Source organism: Convolutriloba macropyga, unplaced genomic scaffold (genome assembly GCF_964194025.1).
Source record: "Convolutriloba macropyga unplaced genomic scaffold, txConMacr16.3 SCAFFOLD_606, whole genome shotgun sequence".
Lineage (NCBI taxonomy): Eukaryota > Metazoa > Xenacoelomorpha > Acoela > Convolutidae > Convolutriloba > Convolutriloba macropyga.
Genome location: NW_027449677.1, coordinates 73502 through 99720, shown reverse-complemented (window position 1 = coordinate 99720; position 26219 = coordinate 73502). Strand labels below are relative to the sequence as shown.

The following is a 26219-nucleotide window of genomic DNA, read 5'->3' as shown; positions in this document are numbered from 1 at the left end:
AAACAGTAAAAATTTTTTATTTTTTTCGAGGTTCAAAAATGTCACGTTTGGTACCATTTATAAATCGTGTATGAACCCTGGATAACCAGATTAAGATCACATATGATATGATTTTTGGGATCTACTCTGTTTCGACCCCCAGTATTTTTATGCCCCCCCCCCCCCCCCCGTTACAAATGTTGTGTTGTTATATAGAACCTTACTATGTAAACAAACAGCACGTGCGCCTGGGGGGCGTAAAAAATTAAGCCCACTAAGCGGGGGGGGGGGGGACAGAATATATCCGATTTTTGTATGGCTTTCATGAAACCGTATGTGGTTCTTCGAAAACGTATCGGGATTAAAGTTAAATCGGAGAGTTTTTTGCTGCCAGTTTTAGTGTACTTTTCCACAAATTTTTTTCTGTGCATGTATAAATCGTAATCTTAAAACGGCCTTTTTTCTGTTTTCATCGCATTCCAAAGAGAAAATCTACAAATAATTAAAGTTGGCTAATTTCTATACGACTATTTTCAACTTAAAAGTTAAGAACTGGTAGCGAGAAAACCGTAAGGTGGTTCTAACTTTTGTTTTAAGTAGTAAGAGTTCAAAGCTATATCGACAGTGAAGCAGCTTGTCTTCACTTGCCATCGTTGTTTGATTTGTGTCGATAATGACTAATGATAGCTGCTGATGAAAAAAAAGAAGGTTTAGTGTTTATTTGTCAAATTGCACAGAAAAGATCACAGGAAAAAGTAAAAACTGCTGGAAAAAAGCGTACGACAAAAATAGTAAAAATCGGATGGTTCCTTTTTTTTAAGAATTCTTTTGTCTAGTAGAAAGGTTAAGATTATTCTCTTTGCAATGTTTGATTAAATTTATTCCCATTGTTAGAAGGAAAATGAGATTTATTTGGAGTTTTTTGCAAGATTCCTCCAACAGAAAACAAAGCCCATCCAAAAACATTAACAAGAACTAATTTTTTTATGACTCTTTGGTCCACTTATATGTAGCTTATAAGATTGAAAATATATAAGCGACAATTTTAATATTAACTATAGTCCTTGTGCAAGAGAAGGGGACACTTATAATAACGAAAAATCAATATGGTGTAGGTTATAGTTTTTTTATTTTGAACTGGTTTTAATCAAATTTTTCTGCATTAGGAAACAGCGAGGCGCGATCAAGATTGTATGAATGCTAAAGATGCGGACTCTGCCTGTCATAAATTTATTTTTTTTTCGAAATATTCTCTAACTAAATTAAAAGCCTTTGTCTGACAAATGCGCAAAAATGGCAAACTTCCATTTTTGTTTTTTATACAACAGCATAATATTTATGTGTAGGAACGTGCATGTGAATTACATATCTAGGATGCAATATGTATGAAAAATAAAAAAGTCACAGCTACATAAAAGAGCATAAAATATGATGTAAGAGTTGGGCTGCAATGAGAGGATTTTTTAAGGAAAATGCAGCTCAAAACTCACATATTTTTAGGCAGCAATGGGCTGCCGGGTAGGGCGGGGGATTAAACTAATTAAGGGTGAGGGGGTAAAAGATAAATCCACTTACATCTTTTTGGTCTGTCAATGGAGGTAAAATGATGTATGCGCGAGGGGGTAAAAGACAAATTAACCCCACTCTTACGTCTTTTGATCTACTACAGAACAAGGAAAATGAATTTTTCCCAAGTTCTTTTTTTAAATGAAATGTTCTCGCTTTTTTGAAGCAAAAACTGTTTCTGCACTGCTTGATTACCGTATTTTTTGTAGAAACATTTAGTTTCAATCAGCAGATACGTATTAATCTATTTCAATTCAAGTGCATAATTGAAAAGAGATTTGGAAATAAACAAAACAACGAGAAGTTTACTATCCACATTAATCGTATTTTTTCAGAAATTGATTAATCAGTGCCACTCATTTTTCCAGATTCACGCTTACCACGACACAAGAACAATCAAAAAAGGAAATAAGTAAATTCAAAAATCCAAAGTGCAATTTCAATTTTCCATATTATTGAACAATTAGATTTTCGTTGTTGTCAAAGTAAATTTTGATAAACTAAACTTATTTTTCAAAACACCCAATTCTTAGTTTTGCTTGATAGTTGTATTCTGGGTACTCTTGTAGCATATCGAGCTGAAATCCTCTTAAAAAGAACACAGTTGGGACTATATAGAATATAAAATTTTCTGGTTTCTTGGGCAAACGATTTTGATTTCAAGTTTTGCTACTGTCGTTATTCTTATAATTCTTATAAACTTGAGCTCTAGAACACCTAAATAACAAGAACGAAAGGAGTAGTAATTGAAATCAAACATAATTTCTCGAATTTGAAAATTTTCAGGTTCCATATAGTCAACGTAAAAAAATTTTCTTGAATTTTGTTTCGAGATGTTAGGAGATATTTCAGAATATAGCAAAAAACATAGTAACAATATTAAATTGTTTTTTACTTGGTGAGATATATGGCTCTACTTTAGTTAATGCTGTTTATTACGAGAAAGAGAAGCTTTGATCCACAGCAGTTGATTTTTTAGATTTGCAAGTGCATTTAAGATGCATGAACTCTTTGCGATAGAAAATTGAGGACTGAAACAAGCTAGAACAGTAAAAACGTAATTCTGTATTTTCGAAAAAGAACTTCTAAAACTGCTTTATGTAGAGCTTTAAAAAAATTCGATTATTCTAATGACTGTGGTACTGATTGAACCTGTGCTATGTAAAGTTTAGAAAAATGAACGTTAGATTTGAAGGTATTGATAATTTTAATTCTTCCTGAAAAATGCTACAGAACTTGCATGTTAATTGTTTCAACTATCAGTTCTAAATTTTTGAGTCTTGATAGCATCAGCAAAAATAACTAAGCAGTTATTGGCCCTTTTTATCTAAAGAAAACAAACTGTAAAAAACTCATGCAATTTTTTTTTACTAAATGTTGATTATTTAATCCTTTTTTTCCTACAAACATTGTAAAACTACTCAGGTAAAACTACAAACATTGTAAAATTACTTCAGTCACATAAAGTGCCTTCTTTTATATTTATTTATCATTGTAATTCAAAAAAAAGATGCATAAAAACGATGCTCAATTTTTTCAACTATCAGTTCTAAATTATTGAGTATTGACAGCAGCAACAAAAAATACTCAGTTAAAAACCATTTTTATCTAAAGAAAACAAGCTATGAAAAAACTCATAATGCAAATTTTCAACAAATATTGGTTTTTCTAATTCTTGTTTTTGCTAAAAAACATTGTAAAACTACTCAGCCCCTGATTGAAAACAAAACAGTTTTGGGAGAACATTTTGTAAGCTCAGCGTGAAAAAATTTCCAGTCAAATAAAGTGTCTTTTTTTACATTTATTTATCAATTTAATTTTTAAAAAGTAAGATGTATAAAATCATTAACATTCTAGTTGTTTGTATCTAAGGATTCCAAATGAGCTTTGTGGACAGCGTTTTTTAAAACGTTCGATGTTTTCTACTTTTTGGGACACGCTATGGTTGCATATTGTTGGTCCCATAAAATTGCAACGCAAGTGATAGTTAGAAAAACTGCTGACAAAGAAAATGTAATGTATGATTTTGTTTTTTTTTGTTTGAATTTTGTCTTGGATTGAGTGTTTTATAGTCTCTTTTGAATTTTGTCTCTTTTGGATTGAGTGTTTTATAGTCTGTCCCATAAAGTTGAAAGGACCGAAAACGCCAAAACATGCAATTGAGTATGCAGATGATCAATGAAGACAGTGTTTTTGAAACGTTCGCTTATTGCAACTTTATATATAGCGTGTCCCAAAAAGTTGAAATAATCGAACGCTTCAAAAATTGGTTTTCAGGTCTGGGTTCAATTTTAATACGCGCAGAAAAAAAAGCGGATGGAACGGAGCTGCAGGGAAAATTCAAAACATTCAAAGACCACGTAATTGCCCAATTTAATATCTTCGTGTTTTTGAGCGTTCGATCATTTCAACTATATCGGAAAGACGATATATAGCTTGTCCCAAAAAGTTGAAAAAATCGAACGCTTCAAAAATTGGTTTTCAGGTCTGGGTTCAATTTTGATACGTGCAGAATAAAAACGGATGGAACGGAGCTGCAGGAAAAATTCAAAACATTCAAAGACCACATAATTGCTCAACCTAATATCTTGGCGTTTTTGAGCGTTCGATCATTTCAAATATGTCGGAAAGACGATATATAGAGCGTCCCATAAATTTTAAACAAGCGAACGTTTCAAAAACACTGTCTTCATTGCTAATTTGCATGCTCAATTGCATGTTTTTGACGTTTTTCGAACGTTTGATAATTTCATGGGACAGAGTATATAGCGTGTCCCATGAAGTTGAAATAAGCGAACGTTTCAAAAGCCACAGTTTAGAGTTCAAAGGTCAAAGTTCAAATTTAAAACATGTAGAAAAAATTGATGAATGTAGCCTTAATGAAAAAAACGTTGACATTTAGATGACCACATTGATGCTCAATTGCACGTTTTTGGCGTTTTTCGAATGTCCGCTTATTTCAACTTTATGGGACCGACTATATATTGAGTATAAAGGCGTCGGAAGTCGGAAGAACTTAAAACATATCCTAGAGTTGGAAACTAATGGTCGTTAATCAGTAGCTTGTTTTGTGAATTCTTACTATAAGCCCCCCCCCACCCCTGAAATCCCCCGCCCTCCCGCCAGAAAACCGAATATTACAGAAAAGATGGCAAACTTAACACAATGTGCCTATGAACGGAACTGTTAAGCTCATAAAGAGCCTTTAGATTAGAATTTCTTAGTTTGGAGGGAGTTTTTTTATCCTCCCTAATTCGACGGGACATTGAATTTTTGTTATGTTTCCTTTGCTTTTGTCCATAAATAGGGTGCTTTATTTTTGTTGTTTTTTTACTAAGACGTTTGATTTCTGTTCTTTCCTAGCTTTTTAACCTGAACATAGGGTGCTCTTTTTTGTTTATCTTGTTTGTTATTTTTACTAAGTTGATCAGCTTTACATGGCATCAATCACATCGGGCCCTGTCCAATTAGACTTTGTTTAATTGAAGCTGGGGGTGAAATGAAGAGCTCTCTACTCTTATACATCACTCGGGGCTAACAAGCTGCGACAGGAAATCATCCCAGTGCGCTCATTGCTTGAAATTCAGACGCCAATGGCCTCTAGGTCACAATGTAATTCTAATTTATCTTCTTCTTCACGTGAACAAATATCCCGTTTTATAAATATGTGTGAACAAACTGACGTTTTTTAAGGAGATAATTTTTTTGCGTTTTAACAGGTTCGTTAAGCCATTGCCATTAATTTTTTCTATCGTTATTTTATGAACGCTTTTTTCCCCTGTTTGGCAAATTTGTTTTTAAAGTCTGTCTGAAGGTGTTTTTAAATGTTAGCTTGATTGAATTTTTTGAAGCCTAGTCAACTATATACATTAAGTCTCGCTGGTAAATGTAATTACGAATGTGGTCCTGAGGGGACGAAAAAACCTTGATTATTAAGGGTGAAGCAGTTTATATATATATATATATATAACATAACTTTCACGAACTAAAAGATAAAAAAATTGTGGTTAAGTTCTTAATTGCATTAGTTTAAATAAAGTTGTCAATATTTGTTCACGAATGATTACAATCCTAGAATCGTGAGTGAAATTAGGAAACGGTGCTCGGAAATTTGTTCATTCTATGAACTTCCGTGACCAAGAATATCATTATCTAAGCCCCCCTGACAACCTGCTGTGATCTTGTCAGTGAAGGAAATATTAAGTCGCAAATAGGTTGGTGGGGGAGGGGAATGGTGGGGGGGTATTTGGGTCTTGTTTGGCTGTACGGGGTTTGGTAGCAATAAGCCAATAAATGGATAAGTTGTATACAACAAACGGCAAGTTGACTTGTTTTGTAAGCTTGCAAGTTTAAACCTAGAAGAGGGACTAACTGTTTAAACTATCCTAATTTAAGCCCCCAACTTTTCTTTCACCAAACCCAGAATAACACCAGTCATAAATGCTTGCATGCTCGGGCAATTTCGTTCCAATCCAGCGCGCTTTGGCAAAATTTACCTGGGAATATTGCGGCAGGAAGTACTTAACTTTTGCTGACGTATAAGCAGACAGTAGTATAGTTATACCTGCAGCAGCGCCGTTTAATTATAAACATAATCGGCGGCGAATTCTCGAGAGAATATATGTTTATCTTTTATTTGTTCTTTTCAAAAAAATATTTATTCATGTTTTTGTTAGCCAAGTGCATCCAGCATTCGTCATTATCATTTAGCTTGTACTTTGAAAATACACAAAAATGGTGGCCGTGTGTGTGTGTGTGTTTATTTATTGACCAATGGCTCCGTTGTACCAGTTTTTTAGCAATTTTTTTCTCTCGTAACCAAAGGCATTCAATATATTGTCTATGTGCGTAATTTTTCCACTTGTTTCGCTACAACAGAGAATAAGCATCTTTGTATATTCAGCCGGGACTAACATTTTTTTCTTGGTGCGTAAAAGCTATTCCGCGCATTCCAATCAAGTATGTATTTTTTTCTGTATTGCGTAATTATTTATGAACGCGCCGTTTGCTTTATTTGAATTCACCTTACATTTAATGAAAACGCATCAAAATCTAATTTCTTTTATCAAGTTTTATCAACCGTTCACTGCAAAGCAGACAGGCACTGTCTTTTTTCAGATTGTCAAATCGATTTTGTGCCTTTTTGGGAAACAGGAAACAGCGAACCATTGTTTGTTTTTCTATGTCAAAAAGCAAAAAAGTACGTCAACAATGGCTGTACATTGCAATCGATTTTCCTTGTTTTTAAGAAAATCCCCCCTCCCGTTTCGCTAGATTATCCCTTCTCGAGGTACAGGAAATAGTTAATGAGCTTCTTCCAACAACGCACTAAAAACCCCCTCTCTTACCTGCTCGAAAATTCCCTTCGCTGTTTATTATTCAGAGTTTGTTTACGGAACAGAAATAGGCACAACAAGTCCTATCGACTTTCTATCTTCAATTAGGCAAATAAGTTCGATATTTCGAATGTTAATCTATTCCACTTGTAAAAATTGAAGCCCTAGTTACTAACAAAGAAACAACGCACTCTGAAACCCTCCGAACGTTTGGAACGACTTTTATTTTCTTAATTGCTGGAAGTTATTCCCAAATTTTTGCCAAATTTTCGCCCTACAACTATCATTCCTAAAATTCACTTCTAAAATGGTGACCGAAACAGCTGAATTTGCAAACAGAATTCTGGAATACGTAATTATTCCTCTGGTCAGTTTAGCTGGAGTGGTTCTGAACTTGGGGGCATTTTGTCTGGTGCTAATGTCGAGACTTGATGAATGTTTTCACATGTTTGCTTTACTTTTACCCTTGTCCAACATTCTACCCATTCTTATCAGCCTCCTCTTCTATCATGGGTAAGTAACTATGCATAATTTTAGATCCCGTGTTGAGACCCAGGACCGAAAGGACCTCAGGGGAGACATCTTATGAGCCCACCCCTGACTTTCGGCATTGGAACCTTATTTCGAACCGAACACAATTTTTTTAGACGCACTACATCTGCTTGTCAATTTTGTCGGACCTGAGGCCAACTCGTCCGCATAGAGAATTTAAAAAAAATTGACTGATGAAATTTGTAAAATTCGAAAAGTCAAAATTGATATACGAAATTGATCAAAATCGAAACTGATCAAAACATGGGGTTCGGTCATGTAAACTGATTTTGAAAAATTGCTCTCGGACGAAGTTTATGCAAAATTTTCTTATATAGAACATTCTTTCTATTTACTTCTCGAGTGACTTTTTTTTAAAATCTTCAAATGTAAATTCAAAATTTTTTAACCATAACAAAAGTTTAGTTAAACATTTACATTCAACAATCACTTTAAAAGCATATGAGAAGTTTGGTCCTTAAAATACTGGTAAAAATAATTTCTATAACCTTGTACTTGTTTATCTATTGGAAATATCTATTTTTCATGGAAGTATATATTGGAAGCTTGAGTTCTTGATTTTTTGTTTGACCTAAACTGCTCTTATTGGGAACTTAAGGCTGAGTAAGGGCACGATAGCCGAGTGGTCAGTGCTGATAGATATTCAAGGACGCAGGAGGTTGCGGGTACGAGTTCATATGCCCCCTCTGAATTAATTTGGCCCGCCTGTCGTTCGAGAAAAATTCATCCGACGTTAGCCAGTTTGTTCTCGTTGTGTATTACTATCAATTGTTATTTTGAACTAATTCCTACAAGGACGAAAATAAACAATCAGGCCATATTTTATGTTCTTAAAAACTCTTCGCGATTTCATTGAGTATAAGTATAAAGGCTGTTCTGTGCTTGAAGCGTGTACTTGTGTTTGTTTGTTTGTTTGTGCGCGCACTTCAAAGGAATTCTGGCAATTATCTATACGTGTGTATGTACTTCAAAAAGTCTGGTCTGACAGTAAATGTAATTAAATATGCGTGTGATCAAAAAATCTGTTCAGCAATTTGTGCCTGAACAAATAATGTTTAACGTATAAAAACTTCAACGCATCATCGGCAATGCTAAGTTTTCATAACTATCTGCTAAGTTTTAGTCAAGCGCTGTTTGTCATTGTCATTAAACGGCTGTTTGAAGTGGTAATTTGTCGACGCAGTTATGGAAGTTTTCCGTGTGAACGGTATATTGATAATTGAATACATCTGAGATGGTGGCCGCCGTATTGGCCGACAGGGCGTTTAGCCGACGACCAAAAATGAGAAATTTAACCGACAATTTACGTAAAATGAGCAATAAAATTTATTCTGAAGTTGTGATCGGCCAATTTAAACACTATTTCTTAAGCGGACAAATAAACCGCAGTTTTTTCATCAACAGGTGTAACGAAGGTCTATCCGTGGTCGGGCCGTATTTTACCGCATCTGGCCATGCCTCGCGGGCCATGGCCATGCCTCAGCGGCCCGTGGGACTTGATATGAATATATCACAACCGAACTAATGAGACTTTCATGGACCAATTTATGGACCAATGAGACTTTTATGACCAATTATAAAACCGTCGGCTAAATTTCTCATTTTTTCCTTGTCGGCTAAACGCCCTGTCGGCCAATTTTCCTAGCAACATCCGAGGGTGGTCGCCGTATTGGCCGACAGGGCGTATAGCCGACAACCAAAAATTGGGAAATTTAACCGACAATTTAATGAAAATGAGCGATAAACTTATTCTAAAGCTGTGATTGGACAATTTAAAACACTTATTGGATCTTTTCAACAATTGCCCCCCCTTTTGCAAAAGGGGGAGCTATTCTTGAATAGAATTTAAGCGAGCTATTTATTAACCAATCAGAGACGACTAATAACTTTCCACGCATGCACATACTATTAAATTGAATAGAATAAAATACACCGTGGTATAGCAATTAGCCGAACCGGAATACAAAGCGAAAAGAATTTCCGACTGGCGGATCGGTGGGCGCGCTTCGCCGCGATAACCGACCCGCGATTTCCGGATTACATCCCACAGCGCATGAGAGGCATGGCCATGAACAGCGGTCCGCAATCGCGCTTAAACTAATATTCGGCTCTCTAAAGTGTAGGCCAAGTAATATCGTGGTAAAGTATAGCACAAAAGGAGAGGCAATTCTCTACTAGGTACCAAGGGGGGGGGGCAATTGTTGAAAAGATCCCACTTATTTCGTAAGCGGACAAATATACAGCAGTATTCTCATGAACTAGTGTAACGAAGGTCTATCCGTGGTTGGACCGTATTTTACCGCATCTGGCCATGCCTCGCGCGCCATGGCCATGCCTCAGCGGCCCGTGGGACTTCATATGAATCTATCACAACCGAACTACTGATTTATGGACCAATTATGGACTTTAAATACCAATTATGAAAAAACTGTCGGCTGTTTTTTCCTTGTCGGCTAAACGCCCTGTCGGCCTATTTTCCTAGCAACATCTCAGATATTAATTGATATGGAAGTTCTCATTAAAGTAAATTCACAAGTTTTAATAAGTTGGTTAATAGCACTGTATTTCTTGTTAAGTCTCAAGTAGTGTGAATGTATAATAGAGAATTCTAGGAATTGATATTGTCGAACGCTATCAATGGAGAAGCTGTAAAATGGGAGGCACGACTCCCGTTGAAATGAAAAAAGTATGGTTATGTAAATAAGATAATTGAAAAAAATGGAAAAAATGCATATCAAGGAAAAGATAGAAAAATAAAAACACGACATCTTTAAAACATGAAAAATTAACGTTAAGATCCAGCTGAATCCAAAATGAAGGAGATCAAGACTTTTACGTTGTAGATTGCAATGTGAAAAAACGTCAGCTCCCATATTCATCTGAATGACCTCAATATAAGTGTTATTCGTCATAAAAAAATCACGTAATGACTTTAGACAAAATAACCAACAAAACTAAGAAGTCAACTTAAAGTACTGAGTTCGGTAGCACTAAATTAGTAAAGGAGGCGAAATCATACAGGCCTCTAAGAGAAAAATTATTTCAAACTGCCTTTAAAATAGAGAGAAACTTTTATTTGAACAATATTCAGGATTTCCGGGAAGTTGTTATTTTTTCATTTTCCAGAAATGCTTTTTAAGCTCAGACTTTAGTGATGAATAGATGCCTAAGTTTCAATCGTTTAATAGACACTGTTTACTTTTTATGGCTTGACTCTATAATTTCTCTTAGATTTCTTATGATTTTTGTTTTCACTCGTAATCAAAATTTTTGTTGTCTTATCACTTAGTCGAACCTAGGGAAAATCCAAGTGATGGTTTAAAATGCCATTATTGGACCTATTTAATGTTTTGTAAACAGATCAAGTGTTTTTAGGGTTCTGACATTGAATTTTGTTTTAAAATTCAGGTGCACTTTTGTATTCTGCCCCCTTTTTGAACTTCTATAGTCTGATAACAAAAGCTTCTTAATGAGAGGACAACTGGTAAATATTGGGACATAAATGAGCTTTTTCAGCGGCTTTTCTTGTCAAAAGAATATTATTCCACGTGATTGACGCTGTTTTAACTTTTAGAAAAATTTTGGTTTTCGCCTATTTTTGTGGTCATATTTTGTGTTTTGTCCAAAAATCGAAAGCTGCCATTGTAGTTTAGAACGAGGTTTTAGTGGAATTACATCATGTTATCAGTCAAAGATTATGAAGTTTGTGGCTTTGAAACCGTGTATTTGTTGTAATCTAGATTTACCTTCATTGTTTCAATGTTAGGGTTATTATCACTAAGTCATTAATGAATTGACCATGGGTCAATTCCAAGGAACCATCAACGAAGTTTAGACAGCTTAAAGTCTAGAATTTCTGATTTTTATTAAATTAAAATTGTTTGCCGAGGAAAAAAATTGGAGAGTTTTGTTTCTTTTTTCATTGTTTTTCCTTTCGACTAACAAGTTTATTGATCTCATTAATGACCCCTCTCGTCTGCTTTTTTAAAAAACCTAGTGATTGTTTTACTGGGGTAAATTTCTGTTGACAATTTTTTTACATTGGTGCTTGTTTCGTTTTCAAGAAAAATGGACTCTTGTGTTTTCTTCGTATATCTTTAGTTGTTTTGTCTCTCTTGCCTCTCACTCAATAATAACAGAACGTATCACATTTTGATGCAATCTTATTGGCTCTGAGTTTTCTGTTCTTTTATATCTGAAAGTACGTACGTCGAAACTAATTACTTCTGAACAGATATAGTGGTTTTTTGAGTCTTGACTTCAGTTATTGTCATTACTTGCCTCGTTGTTTTTTTGGTTTTTAATGCGAACTGCAACAAAGAAATTACGTATGCAGTTTTCAATTACCGAATGCAGTGTTTTTTTATGAATTTTAAATTTTGGTTTAAAAATTTGAGGCAACATCAGCAGTGCTCATTTTTCATTTTTATCTTTCCAAATTGTTAGACAGGAGCTGGTTTTCAATGGACGGCCGTTGGAACTTTTAATTGGTTGTCACAGTAAAAAAAGCGTTTTTTGTGAACGGTAACTTTATATACATCTGAGAAAATAGCCGTTATTGATGTTCTCATTAAAAAAAATTTCACAGCTTTTCCTGATTAATAGCAGCGTATTTGCTATTTAAAATCAAGTATTTTGGATATTTATTTGAGATTTTTTAGAATTGATATTTCCAAACGCTCTCAATGGAAAAGTTGAGAAATGGAATCAGTAAAATTAGTAACAAAAATGCCCATCAAACAAAACAAGACAAGTTGCTGGCCCTCCATATTAAAAAAAATTACCTGTCGACTGATTATCCAGTTGTATGGCCTTAATATTATAATCTTAGCTGCTCTTTTGAGGTCAGATTGTGCTCATTGTTCAAAGAGTCAAATATCTGAAAATTGAGGTAACACCAGGACGCTTCTTCATTGGAGATTATCGGACATTGAGTGTAACTGATTCTATTAGAAAAAATTTCGAGTTTTTTCAATATGCAATTTTGTTATTAAATAGTTTCAATTAGATTTCAAATCTCATTTGGCGCCAAACATACCTCTAAACTGTTATGAACGAGAAAATAATATAAACTATTTGAAGCGAATAATTCTGAAGCACTAGAAAAGGTAAAGGAACCTCTCAATCAATTCTTTGATTGCGTAATAGAACTCAAAGAGAAGTATAGATTTTTGAAAAAGAAAGAAACGCAGAAGTTTTAAAAAATTGAGTGATGATGTCATTTCGTAGCACAAACTTTGAGTAAAATGAATTTTGTTTTAAAGCTGGGGCGCTCCCATAAAGGTGAGCAAAGATTGACATTGTTGATTTAAAGAATCAAATCACTACCTGGCCAATGCCGGAAGAGGCAACTTTGGCGTTATGTGGAATCGAGTCACCAAAACGTGTCCCACTTTTCACAAACTATTCCGATGTTTTTCGAATTTCTTAAGTAAATAACTGAAAATAAACCCGAAGACTCGATTGTTTGTCCGAAAAGTGCCATGGGTAATTGGAAGACCGCTTATTGTCCACTTAATCGACCAATAGTACCGAGAAGTAAATTTTTGAAACGAATCGCTAATTTGGTTTTCTATCATTTCTGCAATTAGATACTGTAAATGTCGGAATGGATGACGTGGAAAAGAATTACTTATAGTGTACAATTTAGTGACTTATGGGGCGGAAAAGAGTGCCGAAATATTGTCCCAAGTTTTCGCATTAGCGTTTTGTGAAAAGGGGCAGCACATATAGCCAATTTTGAGGACAATTTGAACTAAATTAGCCTCGTGTCACTCGTTTTCACACACGCTTAGAATTCTAACCGTAAAATTTGGGTAGTGAAAATCCCGAAAAACTCGATTATTCGGATATTGACCGCGTAACGATGCGATGGTTGGATAAGATTATGAAGTGTTACCCAGCCTTGATATCCAGACTTTTTGATTTTTTTTTGAGAATTTTTAGAATTGATATTTCCAAACGCTCTCAATGGAAAAGTTGAGAAATTGAATCAGTAAAATTAGTAACAAAAATGCCCATCAAACAAAACAAGACAAGTTGCTGGCCCTCCATATTAAAAAAAATTACCTGTCGACTGATTATCCAGTTGTATGGCCTTAATATTATAATCTTAGCTGCTCTTTTGAGGTCAGATTGTGCTCATTGTTCAAAGAGTCAAATATTTGAACATTGAGGTAACACCAGAACGCTTCTTCATTCGAGATTATCCGATATTGAGTGTAACCTATTCTATTTGAAAAAACTTCGAGTTTTTTCAATATGCAATATTGTCATTAAATAGTGTCAATTAGATTTCAAATCTCATTTGGTGCCAAAATGTTACCTCTAAACTGTTATGAGCGAGAAAATAATATAAACTATTTGAAGCGAATAATTCTAAAGCACTAGAAGAGGTAAAGGAACCTCTCAATCAATTCTTTGATTGCGTAATAGAATACAAAGAGAAGCATAGATTTTTGAAAAAGAAAGAAACGCAGAAGTTTTAGAAATTGAGTGATGATGTCATTTCGTAGCACAAACTTTGAGTAAAATGAATTTTCTTCTAAAGCTGGGCGCTCCCATAAAAGTGAGCATAGATTGACATTGTTGATTTAAAGAATCAAATCATTACGAAGCCAATGTCCGGAGAGGCAAATTTGGCGTTATGTGGAATCGAGTCACCAAAACGTGTCCCACTTTTCACAAACGATTCCGATGTTTTTCGAAGTTCTTAAGTAAATAATTGAAAATAAACCCAAAGACTGGATTGTTTGTCTGAAAAGTGCCATGGTTAATTGGAAGGCCGCTTATTGTCCACTTAATCGACCAATAGTACCGAGAAGTAAATTTTTGAAACGAATCGCTAATTTGGTTTTCTATTATTTCTGCAATTAGATACTGTAAATGTCGGAATGGATGACGTGGAAAAGAATTACTTATAGTGTACAATTTAGTGACTTATGGGGCGGAAAAGAGTGACGAAATATTGTCCCAAGCTTTCGCAATAGCGTTTTGTGAAAAGTGGGAGTATATATGGCCAATTTTGAGGACAATTTGAACTAAATTAGCCTCGTGTCACTCCTTTTCACACGCTTAGAATTCTAACCGTAAAACTTGGGTGGTGAAAAATCCCGAAAAACTCGTTTATTCGGATATTGACCACGTGACGATGCGAGGGATGGATAAGATTATGAAGTGTTACCCAGCCTAGCCTTGATATCCAGACTTTTTGATATGTTTTTAAATACAGGAAGTCTGGTATCTTTTTTCAATTTCCCTATTATACGAGATTGCAGTGCCTAAAAAATTGTTCGGGAATGGCTGCCATGCTTTAGTGTGATTAAATTTTAACTGAGTTTGGACAATTTTAGGTATAGGGACCAAAATCTCCGTAACGGAAAAAGTATTCTCAACTGATTTCAGATACTAACTTTTTGAGACCAAAATTTTACTACTTTTTGAGACCATTTAGTTTTTTTTCCCATTCAGTTACGAATGGCGTCTTTTTGAATCTGACTTATTATATGTGGAAATATTTGTAACGCTACTGTTTCACTCAAAAGAAGACTGCTGTTGTTTTTGGCGACACGGTTTTATATGTCTGACTTTGAATACCCGTTGACACGCTGAGCAAACATGGGATGCATGAGATTGAAGTGCGAAAAGATTGTTCGACTTTCAGTTTGAACAAAACTCAATTGCAGTTGGATAATTTTAGGCGTGAGAACCTTACTCTACGGAAGAAGTATTCATTTTGAATTGATTTCAAATAACAATGAAAACTTTTTAGTACATATATTTAGCAAAATTTAGTTCTCGTCCTTCAATCCCTTTTAATGTCTCATATTATATGTGGATATCTATTGTAACTACTTTTTCATTTAAAGAAGGCCACTCTTGTTTTTGGCGACACGGCAAACTTAGTTTGGTATATGTGACCTTGAACACCCGTTGTTTACGCTGAGAAATTTATTGTTAAAAAACAGTTAGAAAATGGTATTTGACATTATGCGCGCTCATCAATGTTTGTTGACTTTGCTGTTCTTGCATACAATATTTTTTAAATCTATGACTATATTATACAAAAATTTTAGAAATGCATAGGTTTAATGGATGTCTAAAGAAATATTAAAGAATTAACAAGATTTTCTAGTCAAATGCTTCTCTTATTTGTATGACCTAATGAGAATAGATTTTGTCCTTCAAGATATAGGCCTTGCTTATCTCACCAATAAAAAGGATATCAAAAAGTTGTCATTTGAGTTCCGGAGACTTTTGAGTAATGGACATCTTTTTAATTACAATAGAAAGCGGAGAAATTTGCATCGCACATTGTTACAAAATGGCACAAATAAGAGGCGAATATATTAATTTTAAATGAAATATTATAAAAGAGTTAGTAAGCCCAACCTTTTCTAAATAATTTTAACACATAGGCGAGAGCGTTTCAGCAGATCTGTTTTGCATTTTTGTTTGCCGCTTATGAGTTTTTTACCGTGTTAGATAACAAGAAGAATTTTTTCTTATGAACTATATATTGGCAAGCCAAGCGATGAGGGATTTGTACAATTAAGATTTAGCCATTTTGATAAGTAAAATTCGATTTCTTTAAATGTGCCAATTCGTACCCAACAACGTCCGTTATGTTTATATGGCACTAGATACTTTATGTTTTAACATACATTAATGAATACGTGATTTTATTGGTACAAAGAATTGTTTCAAATTGACCACTTTTTAATTATTTGGAAAAATCTTCTTGAAAATCACACCAGAAAGCTTTCGCCGATCATCGTTTTTCTCAATGGAGATGTATGTGATTTTAATGGTGCAGAATTCTAGCTACAAATTGACCAACAATAATCATTTTTTGGAAAAAGTATCTTCTTGAAATTTACACTAGATGCATTTCACTGATCTTCGTTTTCTGCTCTCCAAAAATATTTTCTCACGCTTCAGCTTTTGAGTTTGTATAGCTGAAAAATTGGTACAGCCAGAGACGTTAAAATTACAAATTAGGGAAAAGGCGAAACAAGGAATAAAATAATTCAAATTTGGCCATAATTCAAATTTGTACAACTTAGTGCTACTTAACAGCTACTGCAAGATAATTTGACAACGCGCCCTCATGTTTCAATTTTTCTGGACCGCAAAATTTCGCGACAATGACTCGAAAACCGCTAAGATCAGAAACTGTGCGACTATGATCGGGCAAAAACAAATTGCGTTGGTATAATTCAGAACCATTTTGTCCCGACAAAAAAATTCACGCACGGAGGGACAATCAATTGCTATAAGTGTAAGAAAAGAAATGGAAACGCATAATACGTTTTGAAAAACGAGAAAGATCTGTTTCGTCATGTGATGGAAAGTTTTTTTAAAATTTGTTCTAGAATATTCGACTGGAGCTCTGCAAACGACTTCACAGCTCAGCTCAGTCTGTTCTCAATTCACTGGAGTATCTTTTCAGCTCATATGATCCTAGTTGTTCTAATTGGGGATCGCGCTCTATCCCTGCGATTCCCAGTTTACCACGGAGTTAGCTTAAACAGCAGTTTGAAGTACCCCATCAAGGCAACAGTGGTGTGTTACACAGTAGCCGGTTGTTTATTTTCAACTGATTTTGTTTTCTTCGGAATTGACTTGCGTTATGGCACTGTGGGCTTCAGCAACGTTGTTAGAGGGACAATTTTGGAGAGGTTTTATACGACATATGCGTTTCTGCTTTGTGGAGCAGTTCCTCTTGCCTCAATTGTGTTCTTCCAGATTTACATCAAGCATAAAAAGTGAGTTTGGTGTGAGAGAAGTTCATTTAGCCGAAATATGGCCAAGAAGTTCATTTAGCCGAAATTTCACAGAGTTCATTTAGCCGAGTTTTTACCAAGACTTGCAATAGTTTTAGAACTGTAAATTTAATTTAAACATACTGAAAATCAGTAAAAACAAAAGAAAATCCTGCAAAAATTGGATGTTTTTTCACCAACAAATGATGTCCCTAAAATTAATAGGAAATAGCGCGTAATATTGTAAAGCGCCCTCAATTTATGGCGGTACAAATTTTCCCCTATTTCCAGCGCGTGCACATCATATGCCTTGAAAAATTTGATTTTGTGCAGTGAACTTGCAGCAATATATAATTTTTGGGATTAGGCAAAAAATTCAAAGGATTTGAGAGATTAGCCCCAGTTGCGACTGGAACCGTCAGGATTTGTGTCTTGAGAACACATCAAATAAATTGCCTTATTGTTGAATTTCACTATGTTCAAGGCTACGCAACAGGGGCTGGGGAAACGAAAGGGGATATGAAAAAATTTACCTCTCATTTGATTACTACGCGAATCACCAGTACCATAAAACTACATAAGCATGAAAACAATAAGCACTTAAATTTTTCATAAACAAAATGGTCCCAAGCAAGAAACAGGTATGGGAAATGTTGCAAATTTTAGCAGCTACTGTTCCCATCAATTGACGTCAGTTACGTGTTGTGTTGTAGAACGAACTGTGATTTTTATTCCAATAATGTTTTTCCCAAGTTGTAAAATTGTCTCAAGGTTAGGCTGGAATTATATAATGCGCAGACGAAAAATGCGTGATGACACGTTAAATATACGCTGAATACCACAGAAAAAATTTTTTGTAGAATTTTGAAGTGAAAAAAAATCTTGTTCTTGTTCTGAACTCCAACTCAAATTTCTTAAAGCTGTTCAAGTGCATTATTATGTAATACACACTTCATTTGTTTCAAGTAAATAAAATTCGGATTTAACTGTTGGAAAACGAAAACTTGAGTATTTGTTTAATGCTAATATTCAAAAACAGTAACTTTTTGTTCCGACCCAACCTGTGGGGGGAGGAACTATATACTCAAATGGATTTTTTTGTTGTTCAGACAATTTTGGCCGATCGATATATTCATCAAAGAGAAATGTGAGTGGTATCATTAAAAAACTCATCCAGCGTAGAAATCGAAACTAAAAAGATTAAATTACGTCTTTTTCGAGGAGTTATCGAGGTTTAAAGTTTCATGTGAACAGGTGATTTTTGGTTCCCTTTTGTTCACTTTTACCGTAATTTTTGTTCGAAGTAACATTTTTCTGTGAAATTGTTAATTCAAAATTAAATTTCACGCCACAAAATAAATCAATTTTTGGTTTCTAATAGACGCGAGGCGATAAAAAGACTAGATCTGGTCTCACAGGGAAGTTTACTATAAAATAATTCGAATTCTATTTAAGAGCTTTATATAAAAAAAAATTTTGCATATTTTTTTTTGTTTTTTCAAGTCACCGTGGGACTAGACACTTTTAAAATCGAAGTTCCGTTAATGACAAACCTCATTTACAATCAAATGAAGCCCAATGAACAGAAAATTCATTTCCAAGGAATCGCTCATGTTTTTTGTGGACTCGTATCTCAGTTTTCGTAATTTTAAAAGAAATTTTGATTATCCTTTTGCGGTTTTACTAAATGTTTGGAATCCTCTGGCATAAAATCGCTGACTAAAATTGCAATAGGTTTCGTAATGAGCATTAAGTGAACCTACCAAATGCTTTGAGTGGAAAGCTAATGGCTGTTAACACTTTAAAAAAAATATTTTCGAGTTTTTTTAAACTTTAACCAATCGTAAACTTATTTTTGTGAACTGTAAGTCAGTCGCAGTAATAACAAGACCCCTTTTTTCCTACTGCAACCAAAATTAATCTCGTTATCTGTTTTAACGATGGGTTATATGACTTCAATGCCACAAGATTTCAAAAGTTTTCCTTTTTTAATTATTGGACAATTCGTATTATTGGTTCCACATGAAATCTTATCAAATTATCCTAATCTTGACGGCTCCCATTGTTTTAGCCAAGACGTTCAATGGATCATAGATAAAGTTTTCTGACAAAAAACATATCGTTTAAATGGCTTCAACACTTTCTTCTCGCACTTTTCTACAGAATTTTTGGATTTTGCCTGTATTTGTTGTTGTTTTTATAGTCATCAGACTTATTGTGATGTCTTATTGATTACCAATGCATAAAAAACTTCCTTGCACTCACATCTTGTCAAAACTGAGCGTATTTATTGACTTCCGTTTAAAGCTATTGAATTTTATGACTGTTAATGGTTTGAAAACATTTTTTTGAAATTTTTTTTGAACATTAATCAATCTTAAACTTATTTTCGTGAAGTGTATGTAAGTCTCAGTAATGACAGAATCTCTTTTTTTTCTACTTCAACAGAAATTGATCTAGTTAGCGGTTTTATCTTCTAACTATTGGTTTTTTGACTTCGATGCACGAGTTTTCATAAGTTTTTAAATCTTGGATACTTTTTCTCGTAATTTTGGTTCCTTTTGAAATTTTATTACATTATCCTAATATTGATAATTCCCATTGGCTGATAGAACACGTACAGTGGATCGTAGAAGAAGTTTTAAGAGAAAATTTTATGGTTTAAATGGCTTCGACAATTTCTTCTCGCTCATTTCTACTGAATTTTTGGATTTTGCCCGTATTTGTTGTTGTTTTCATAGTCAATGACATTTTGTAATGTCTTAATGATAATTTTTGAATGACAAAAATCAATTTCTTCACATCGAGGCATAACTAAGCGTATGTATTGACTTCCGTTGAAAGGTATTGAATTTATTGCCTGTTAAGACTTTTAAGATATATTCTTGAAGTCTTTTTTGAACATAAGTCAATCCTTAGCTTTTTTCGTGGACTGTTAGTCATCCTCTGTAATTACAGAACCCCATTTTTTTCTACTTCAACAAAGTTTGTCTAGTTGACTGTTCTATCTTCTAACTATTGATTATATGACTTCAATGCCACTTCAATTTCAATTTTTTTTTAATTTTTGGAAATTTCGTATTATTGGACCTTTTGAAATCTTATCCTGTTAAACTAATACTAATGGCTCCCATTGGCTTAAACTCCAAATTCAGTGGATCATAGCTAAAGTTATCAGAGAAAAACTTGTGGTTTAAACGGCTTCAACTTCTTCTCGCTTTCTTCTACAGAGTTTTTGAATTTTGCCTGTATTTGTTGTTGTTTTCATAGTCAATGACACGTTGTGATGTCTTATTGATTACCAATGCACTAAAAATTTCATTGTACTCACATCTTGACATAACTGAGCATATTTATTGATTTCTGTTGAAAGCTATTGAATTTAATGGCTGTTAATTGTTTGAAATCATTTTTTTGAAATTTTTTTTGAACATAAATCAATCTTAAACTTATTTCCGTGAATTGTATGTAAGTCTCAGTAATGACAGAACCCATTTCTTTTCTAATTCAACAAAAATTTATCTAGTTAGTGGTTTTATCTTCTAACTATTGGTTTTTTTTTACTTCAATGCACGAGTTTTCATAAATTTTTAATTTTTGGATACTTTTTCTCGTAATTTTGGTTCCTTTTGAAATATTATTGCATTTTCCTAGTATTGATAATTCCCATTGGCTCAGAGAAGAAGTTCAGTGGGTCGTAGAAGAATTTTTAAGAGAAAATTTTATGGTTTAAATGGCTTCGACAATTTCTTCTCGCTCATTTCTACTGAATTATTGGATTTTGCTCGTATTTGTTGTTGATTTCATAGTCAATGACATTTTGTAATGTCTTAATGATAATTTTTGAATGACAAAAATCAATTTCTTCACATCGAGGCATAACTAAGCGCATGTATTGACTTCCGTTGAAAGCTATTGAATTTATTGGCTGTTAAGACTTTTGAAATATTTTCTTGAATTTTTTTTTGAACATAAGTCAATCCTAAGCTTTTTTTTCGCGGACTGTAAGTCATCCTCTGTAATGACAGAACCCCGTTGGTTTCTACTTCACCAAAAATTTATCTAGTTTACGGTTCTATCTTCTAACTATTGGTTATATGACTTCAATGCCACAAGATATCAAAATTTCTTTTTTTAATTTTTGGAAATTTCGTATTATTGGTTTCTTCTGAAATCTTATGCTGGTGTCTTAATATTAATGGCTCCCAATGGCTTAGAGACGAAATTCAATGGATCATAGCTGATTGTATTTGTTGTTGTTTTCATAGTCGTAGTAATTTTTCTATTCTTTCAGCACTTTCAGGTAATAACAGATCCCAATGTCTTTCAATTGTGGCCCAAATGAACTTAATTATTCTTTCATTATAATTTTAGCTTAATTAGCATAAAACTGAAATAAAAATACATAATATTCAGATAAGAGCTTTTGATTTTAATGGCTTCATTAATTTGTGTTTTTGCAAATTGTTCGTAATTTTTTGAGATTTTATGCATCTTTAGTCGGTTCCTATGGCTTAGTCTAGCCAAAGGCAGTTTCCATTGGTCTCATAATGACTTTTTAGTAAACTTATCAAGAATGATTTTGTTATAAGATAGTGATTTTTTAGACTTTTGAAAATATTTGGCTTAAAATATGTTTATTGATTTTTGATTTTAACCCAATTTTTCACTTTTTGTCGACATGTTATCTAGTCTCATTGAAGAAAACATCCATCTGATGTTTATTTTTGAAAAACTAAATTTGTGTAGTTCAGGTTTTTTATTGCATTTTGACGTTGTTACTAAATGCTTTTAATTTTAGATATTAGGTTTCTTCTGTGAAATTTTTGTTTTTACTATTTTGTTATTTGTTCTTTTTTCTCGAAGTCTTTTTAATGGTTGATCTCGTGAGCGCTGTAAAGAGGCATGGCATTATCTAATTCAATTAGTACTTAGGCTTTTTAACAGTTTTTTCAAACTCAAACTTCTATTTTTGTTATCTCTTCATCTGATTGACAATTAAGTAAAAAGTGTAGATGAGATCGGGTAGGTACATGATGTGCGAACGCACATTAACGATCCTCCTAGTTGTTTCAAAACATCAGTTCAACGAATCATACAAAATTATTCCAATTCTCGCTACGATCCACTTAATTAAGAAATTAACACAGTCGTTTTCAAATTGAGCCAAAATCCACCTAAAAGGTTTTCATTTTAAAATCCACCTAAAAGGGCATCTTTAAGCCGTCTTCCTGTTTTTCTTTGCCCAGGCCAAGGTGACAACGCAAAAAAAACGCAAAATCATGCAAGATGGCCGTTGAATGCGTTGAATTTATGTAATATCTACGCTCAATCTTACATAAATTCAACGCATTCACCGCTAATCGTACATATCTTTTAAGCGTAAATCTTGCATAATTTTGTGTTGAGTTTAGCGTTGATCGTTATTTTTGCGTTGAATTTAGCGTATATCATACATGATTTAGCGTTAAATTTAGCGTAGATCTTCCATGGTTTTGCGTTGAACTTAGCGTAGATCTTACATAATTTTCCGTTGAATTTAGCGTAGATATTACATAAAATCAACTCATACACCGCCAATCTTATACAATTTTGAGTTTTAGGCGTAGATCTTACATAATTTTGCGTTGAAGTTAGCGTTGATCTTACATAATTTTGCGTTGAAGGTGGCGTAGATTTTACATAACTTTTCGTTGAATTTAGCGTAGATCCTACATAATTTTGCGTTGAATTTAGCGTAGATATTACAAAAAATCAACGCATACACCGCCAATCGTGCACAATTTTGAGTTTTAGGCGTAGATGTTACATAATTTTGAGTTGAACTTAACGTTGATCTTACATAATTTTGGGTTGAAATTAGCGTAGATTTTTACATAAAGTTAAAAGTATTAACCGCGTGGTTTACATAATTTTTCGTTTTTAAGCGTATATCTCACATAGTTTGCGTTGATTTGATATTAATTAATATGTACGCATCGACACCGCAAAATTATATAAGATATGCGCTTAGAAACGCCAAAATTAAGTTCAGCGTGATGTTACATTCCGATATAAAAAGAGCGTGGTTTTCATGAAAACTAAGGTTCTCTGGCACAGTGGCAGATGAGACGACAAGTATGAGAGAAGTCAGTGGTTCGAGTTCCATACGCAGAGGTCTAACTGTTAACTTTCTGTTAGATAAATGCTGATTTCAGCTCAAAATTATGCCAAATCTGCGCTAAATTCAACGCAAAATTACGCAAGTTCTGCGCTAATTATAACTCAAAATTATGTAATATAAGCGGTAACTAGAGTTGACAAGTCGAAAAATTCAGCGCAACTTTCTTACAAAATTTGGTTTTGAGTGCGTTGGATTTATGTATCTAAATTTAACTTATTCAATGCAAAGTTATGTAAGAAAGTTGCAGTAAATTTTCCGACTTGTCAACGATAGTAGCCGCTTATCTTACATAATTTTGGTAAGTTTCCCCGGCCCGGGTGTTAAGTTTTTATGTAGTGTACATCAAACATTGAAAATGTTGAGACGTACTTTGAACCTGAAATTAATACAATCGGGTTTCAAATGCCAACAAACAATCAACCGCGAAAAACCCTTGAAATTGTAACTCTTCTCCATAGCATGTAGTTAAGAGTTCACAATCACTCGCAATATACTGTTCTGTTGACTATTATAAGCTCTGTGGTCGTCAGTTGTTTTTTTGATCGCTTGCATTAATTTTTGTTATTTTTTGTTCGAGAACAGTTGCTCACCAAAAAGTTTTTGTAAATAAAAATTGTAGCCCAAAAATGTTACCATCCATTTAGCAGGGACATCAAGGGAAGCGGTTGGTTCTTTATTGTGACGAAACAAATTTGGCGTGATCTGAATTTGGCCAATATAGAAATTATTGGAGACCGTCTTCGACTCAATTAGTTTCGATAGGTTTTGAGGGAATATGTTCCGAGTACCAAAAGAAAACTACTGCGCTGAACTAATTCATGGAATTAAAATACTTCAAAATGAATTTGCGTCATTTTGTATGAGTTGTTTCAATTTAAACTTTTTGAAATGCATAATATTTTGATTTAACAGAAATTTGTTTATCAGCTTTCTACCTAAAAAGATTAATCTTTGATAAATATCCGCAATGTGCCACTAATTTCTTCCGCCAGCATGTAAGGCCAGATGCGTAAAATTTTCCACGCCTTTCTCTAGGTAAACTGGAAAAAAAATGCTGGTTAATTTGAATCAATAGGTTTTTTTTGCTAACAGTTTTGAATTGCATTGAATTAAATATTTTCTATATGTTGAATATTATAGGCCAAAAACCCTTGAAAACCCCATGAAAGATGCTAAGCTGAAACACAGGTGGCGACACAAATCAAACTTTTGCAAAAAATTATACCCTCATTATACACTCTCTCTCTCTCTCTCACTCACGCACAGACACAAACAAACACACGACCCGGACTTCAGACCCAGAACATTTCAGCGCTGAACTGAACCAAAACATTTCAAGAGTAAAAACTTAGTTTAGTTCTGAAACATTGCATCTCCAGAAAATTTTAGACTGCAGTTCTCCTTCATTAATATGATCTTGAGGCCATAAAGTTCCCCAGGCTTAAGTTATCCTTTATAGTCTGAAATTTACTCATATCCCAAAATTAAGTCTGAGCAGAGTATTGTCATACTTTTGTAATTGGCAATTACTATAGTATAACTGGTAATTATTGTAGTAGTATACACACTCCTTATACTGAAGCTAGTTTGTCGGCAATTACCACAAAGCCCATTTAGCTTAGTGGTTAAAACTGGCTACTTAGATTAAACTTTACAAGAACCCATGCGGAAGTCCGAATCGCATATAAAGCAAACGTTGTCGGCGGGAGTATAGCTGAAATATTGTCTTTCATGCAGTAAATTTTACTCAAAAATCAAGTTTAGCCAGTGTAAATTGTGATATTAATAGAGTACTGGCAATCCAGAAAAACAGAATGCCTTTAGACTGATTCAGCGCGGATTTTCTCTGCCACCAACAATCGGAGAACACACACACACACTTGCCCGCACGCACACACACGCACACACACACACACACACACATACACACACGCACGCACTCATGCACGCACACACACAAACACGCTCGCATGCGCATACACACACAAACACGCACGCACGCGCACCAGCACACACATACACACACATGCACGCACGAAAACACAAACACTCGCGCTGGCACTAATCTTTATAAAACTCTCTCACACATTGACATGAATGTTTTTCGTTCAGGATAAGAAAACAGTTGAACAATCAAAACAACGACCTCTCCGAAGAGTATGAAGTGATGGAACAGATCAGTGCTATGGCTGGCATCTACAACTTGCTAATTGTGGGCGGCCAAGTGTTCGTTGCGGGCCACATATACTTACACTATCTCGACAACTACAAGGGCGACGATTACTACAGACAACTATCCAGTCTTTGTGTTAATATTTCCAAGCTATTCTTTATTTTTAACTTTTCCCTCTGCTTCATAGTGTATGCCAAAAGCGAGCACCTCTTCTGGAAAGAGTTTGAAAAAGTGCTCAATTACGTTTTGAAGAATAAAAAAATGACTCGAATTCTGTCAAAACGAGAACAAAAGTTGGTCACTATTGACGAAAACAGTAACGAAAATGAAGATCAAAGTGTTCGAAGTCGGAAAATGACATTGCACACAGCGCCTGAAAACATTCAATCTCTCAACACTCAAAGCTTGTATGAAGTTGTATGAAATATAGCACGTCCCATAAAGTTGAAAAAAGCGAACGTTTCAAAAGCCACAGGTCGGAGTTCAAAGGTCAAAGTTCAAATTTAAAACATGTAGAAAAAAATGACGAATAAAAACTTAACGGTGAAAACATTGACATTAAAATGAGCACATTGATGCTGCTCATTTGCATGTTTTGGCGTTTTTTCGAACGTTCGCTTATTTCAACAGACTATAATGGGACAGACTATAACTTAGTGCAATAAAATTGAAAATATAGATTAGAC

General features: G+C 34.2%; 1 protein-coding gene across 1 annotated transcript; it reads left to right on the top strand.

Moving 5' to 3' along the window:
• Positions 1-6114: 6114 nt before the first annotated feature.
• LOC142355237 (uncharacterized) lies at positions 6115-26009 on the top strand. Its single transcript, XM_075407464.1, has 3 exons — positions 6115-7394; positions 16808-17200; positions 25473-26009. The coding sequence occupies exons 1-3, from the start codon at positions 7189-7191 to the stop codon at positions 25954-25956; spliced, it is 1083 nt and encodes a 360-aa protein (XP_075263579.1). The 5' UTR covers positions 6115-7188; the 3' UTR covers positions 25957-26009.
• The last annotated feature ends 210 nt before the right edge of the window (positions 26010-26219 follow it).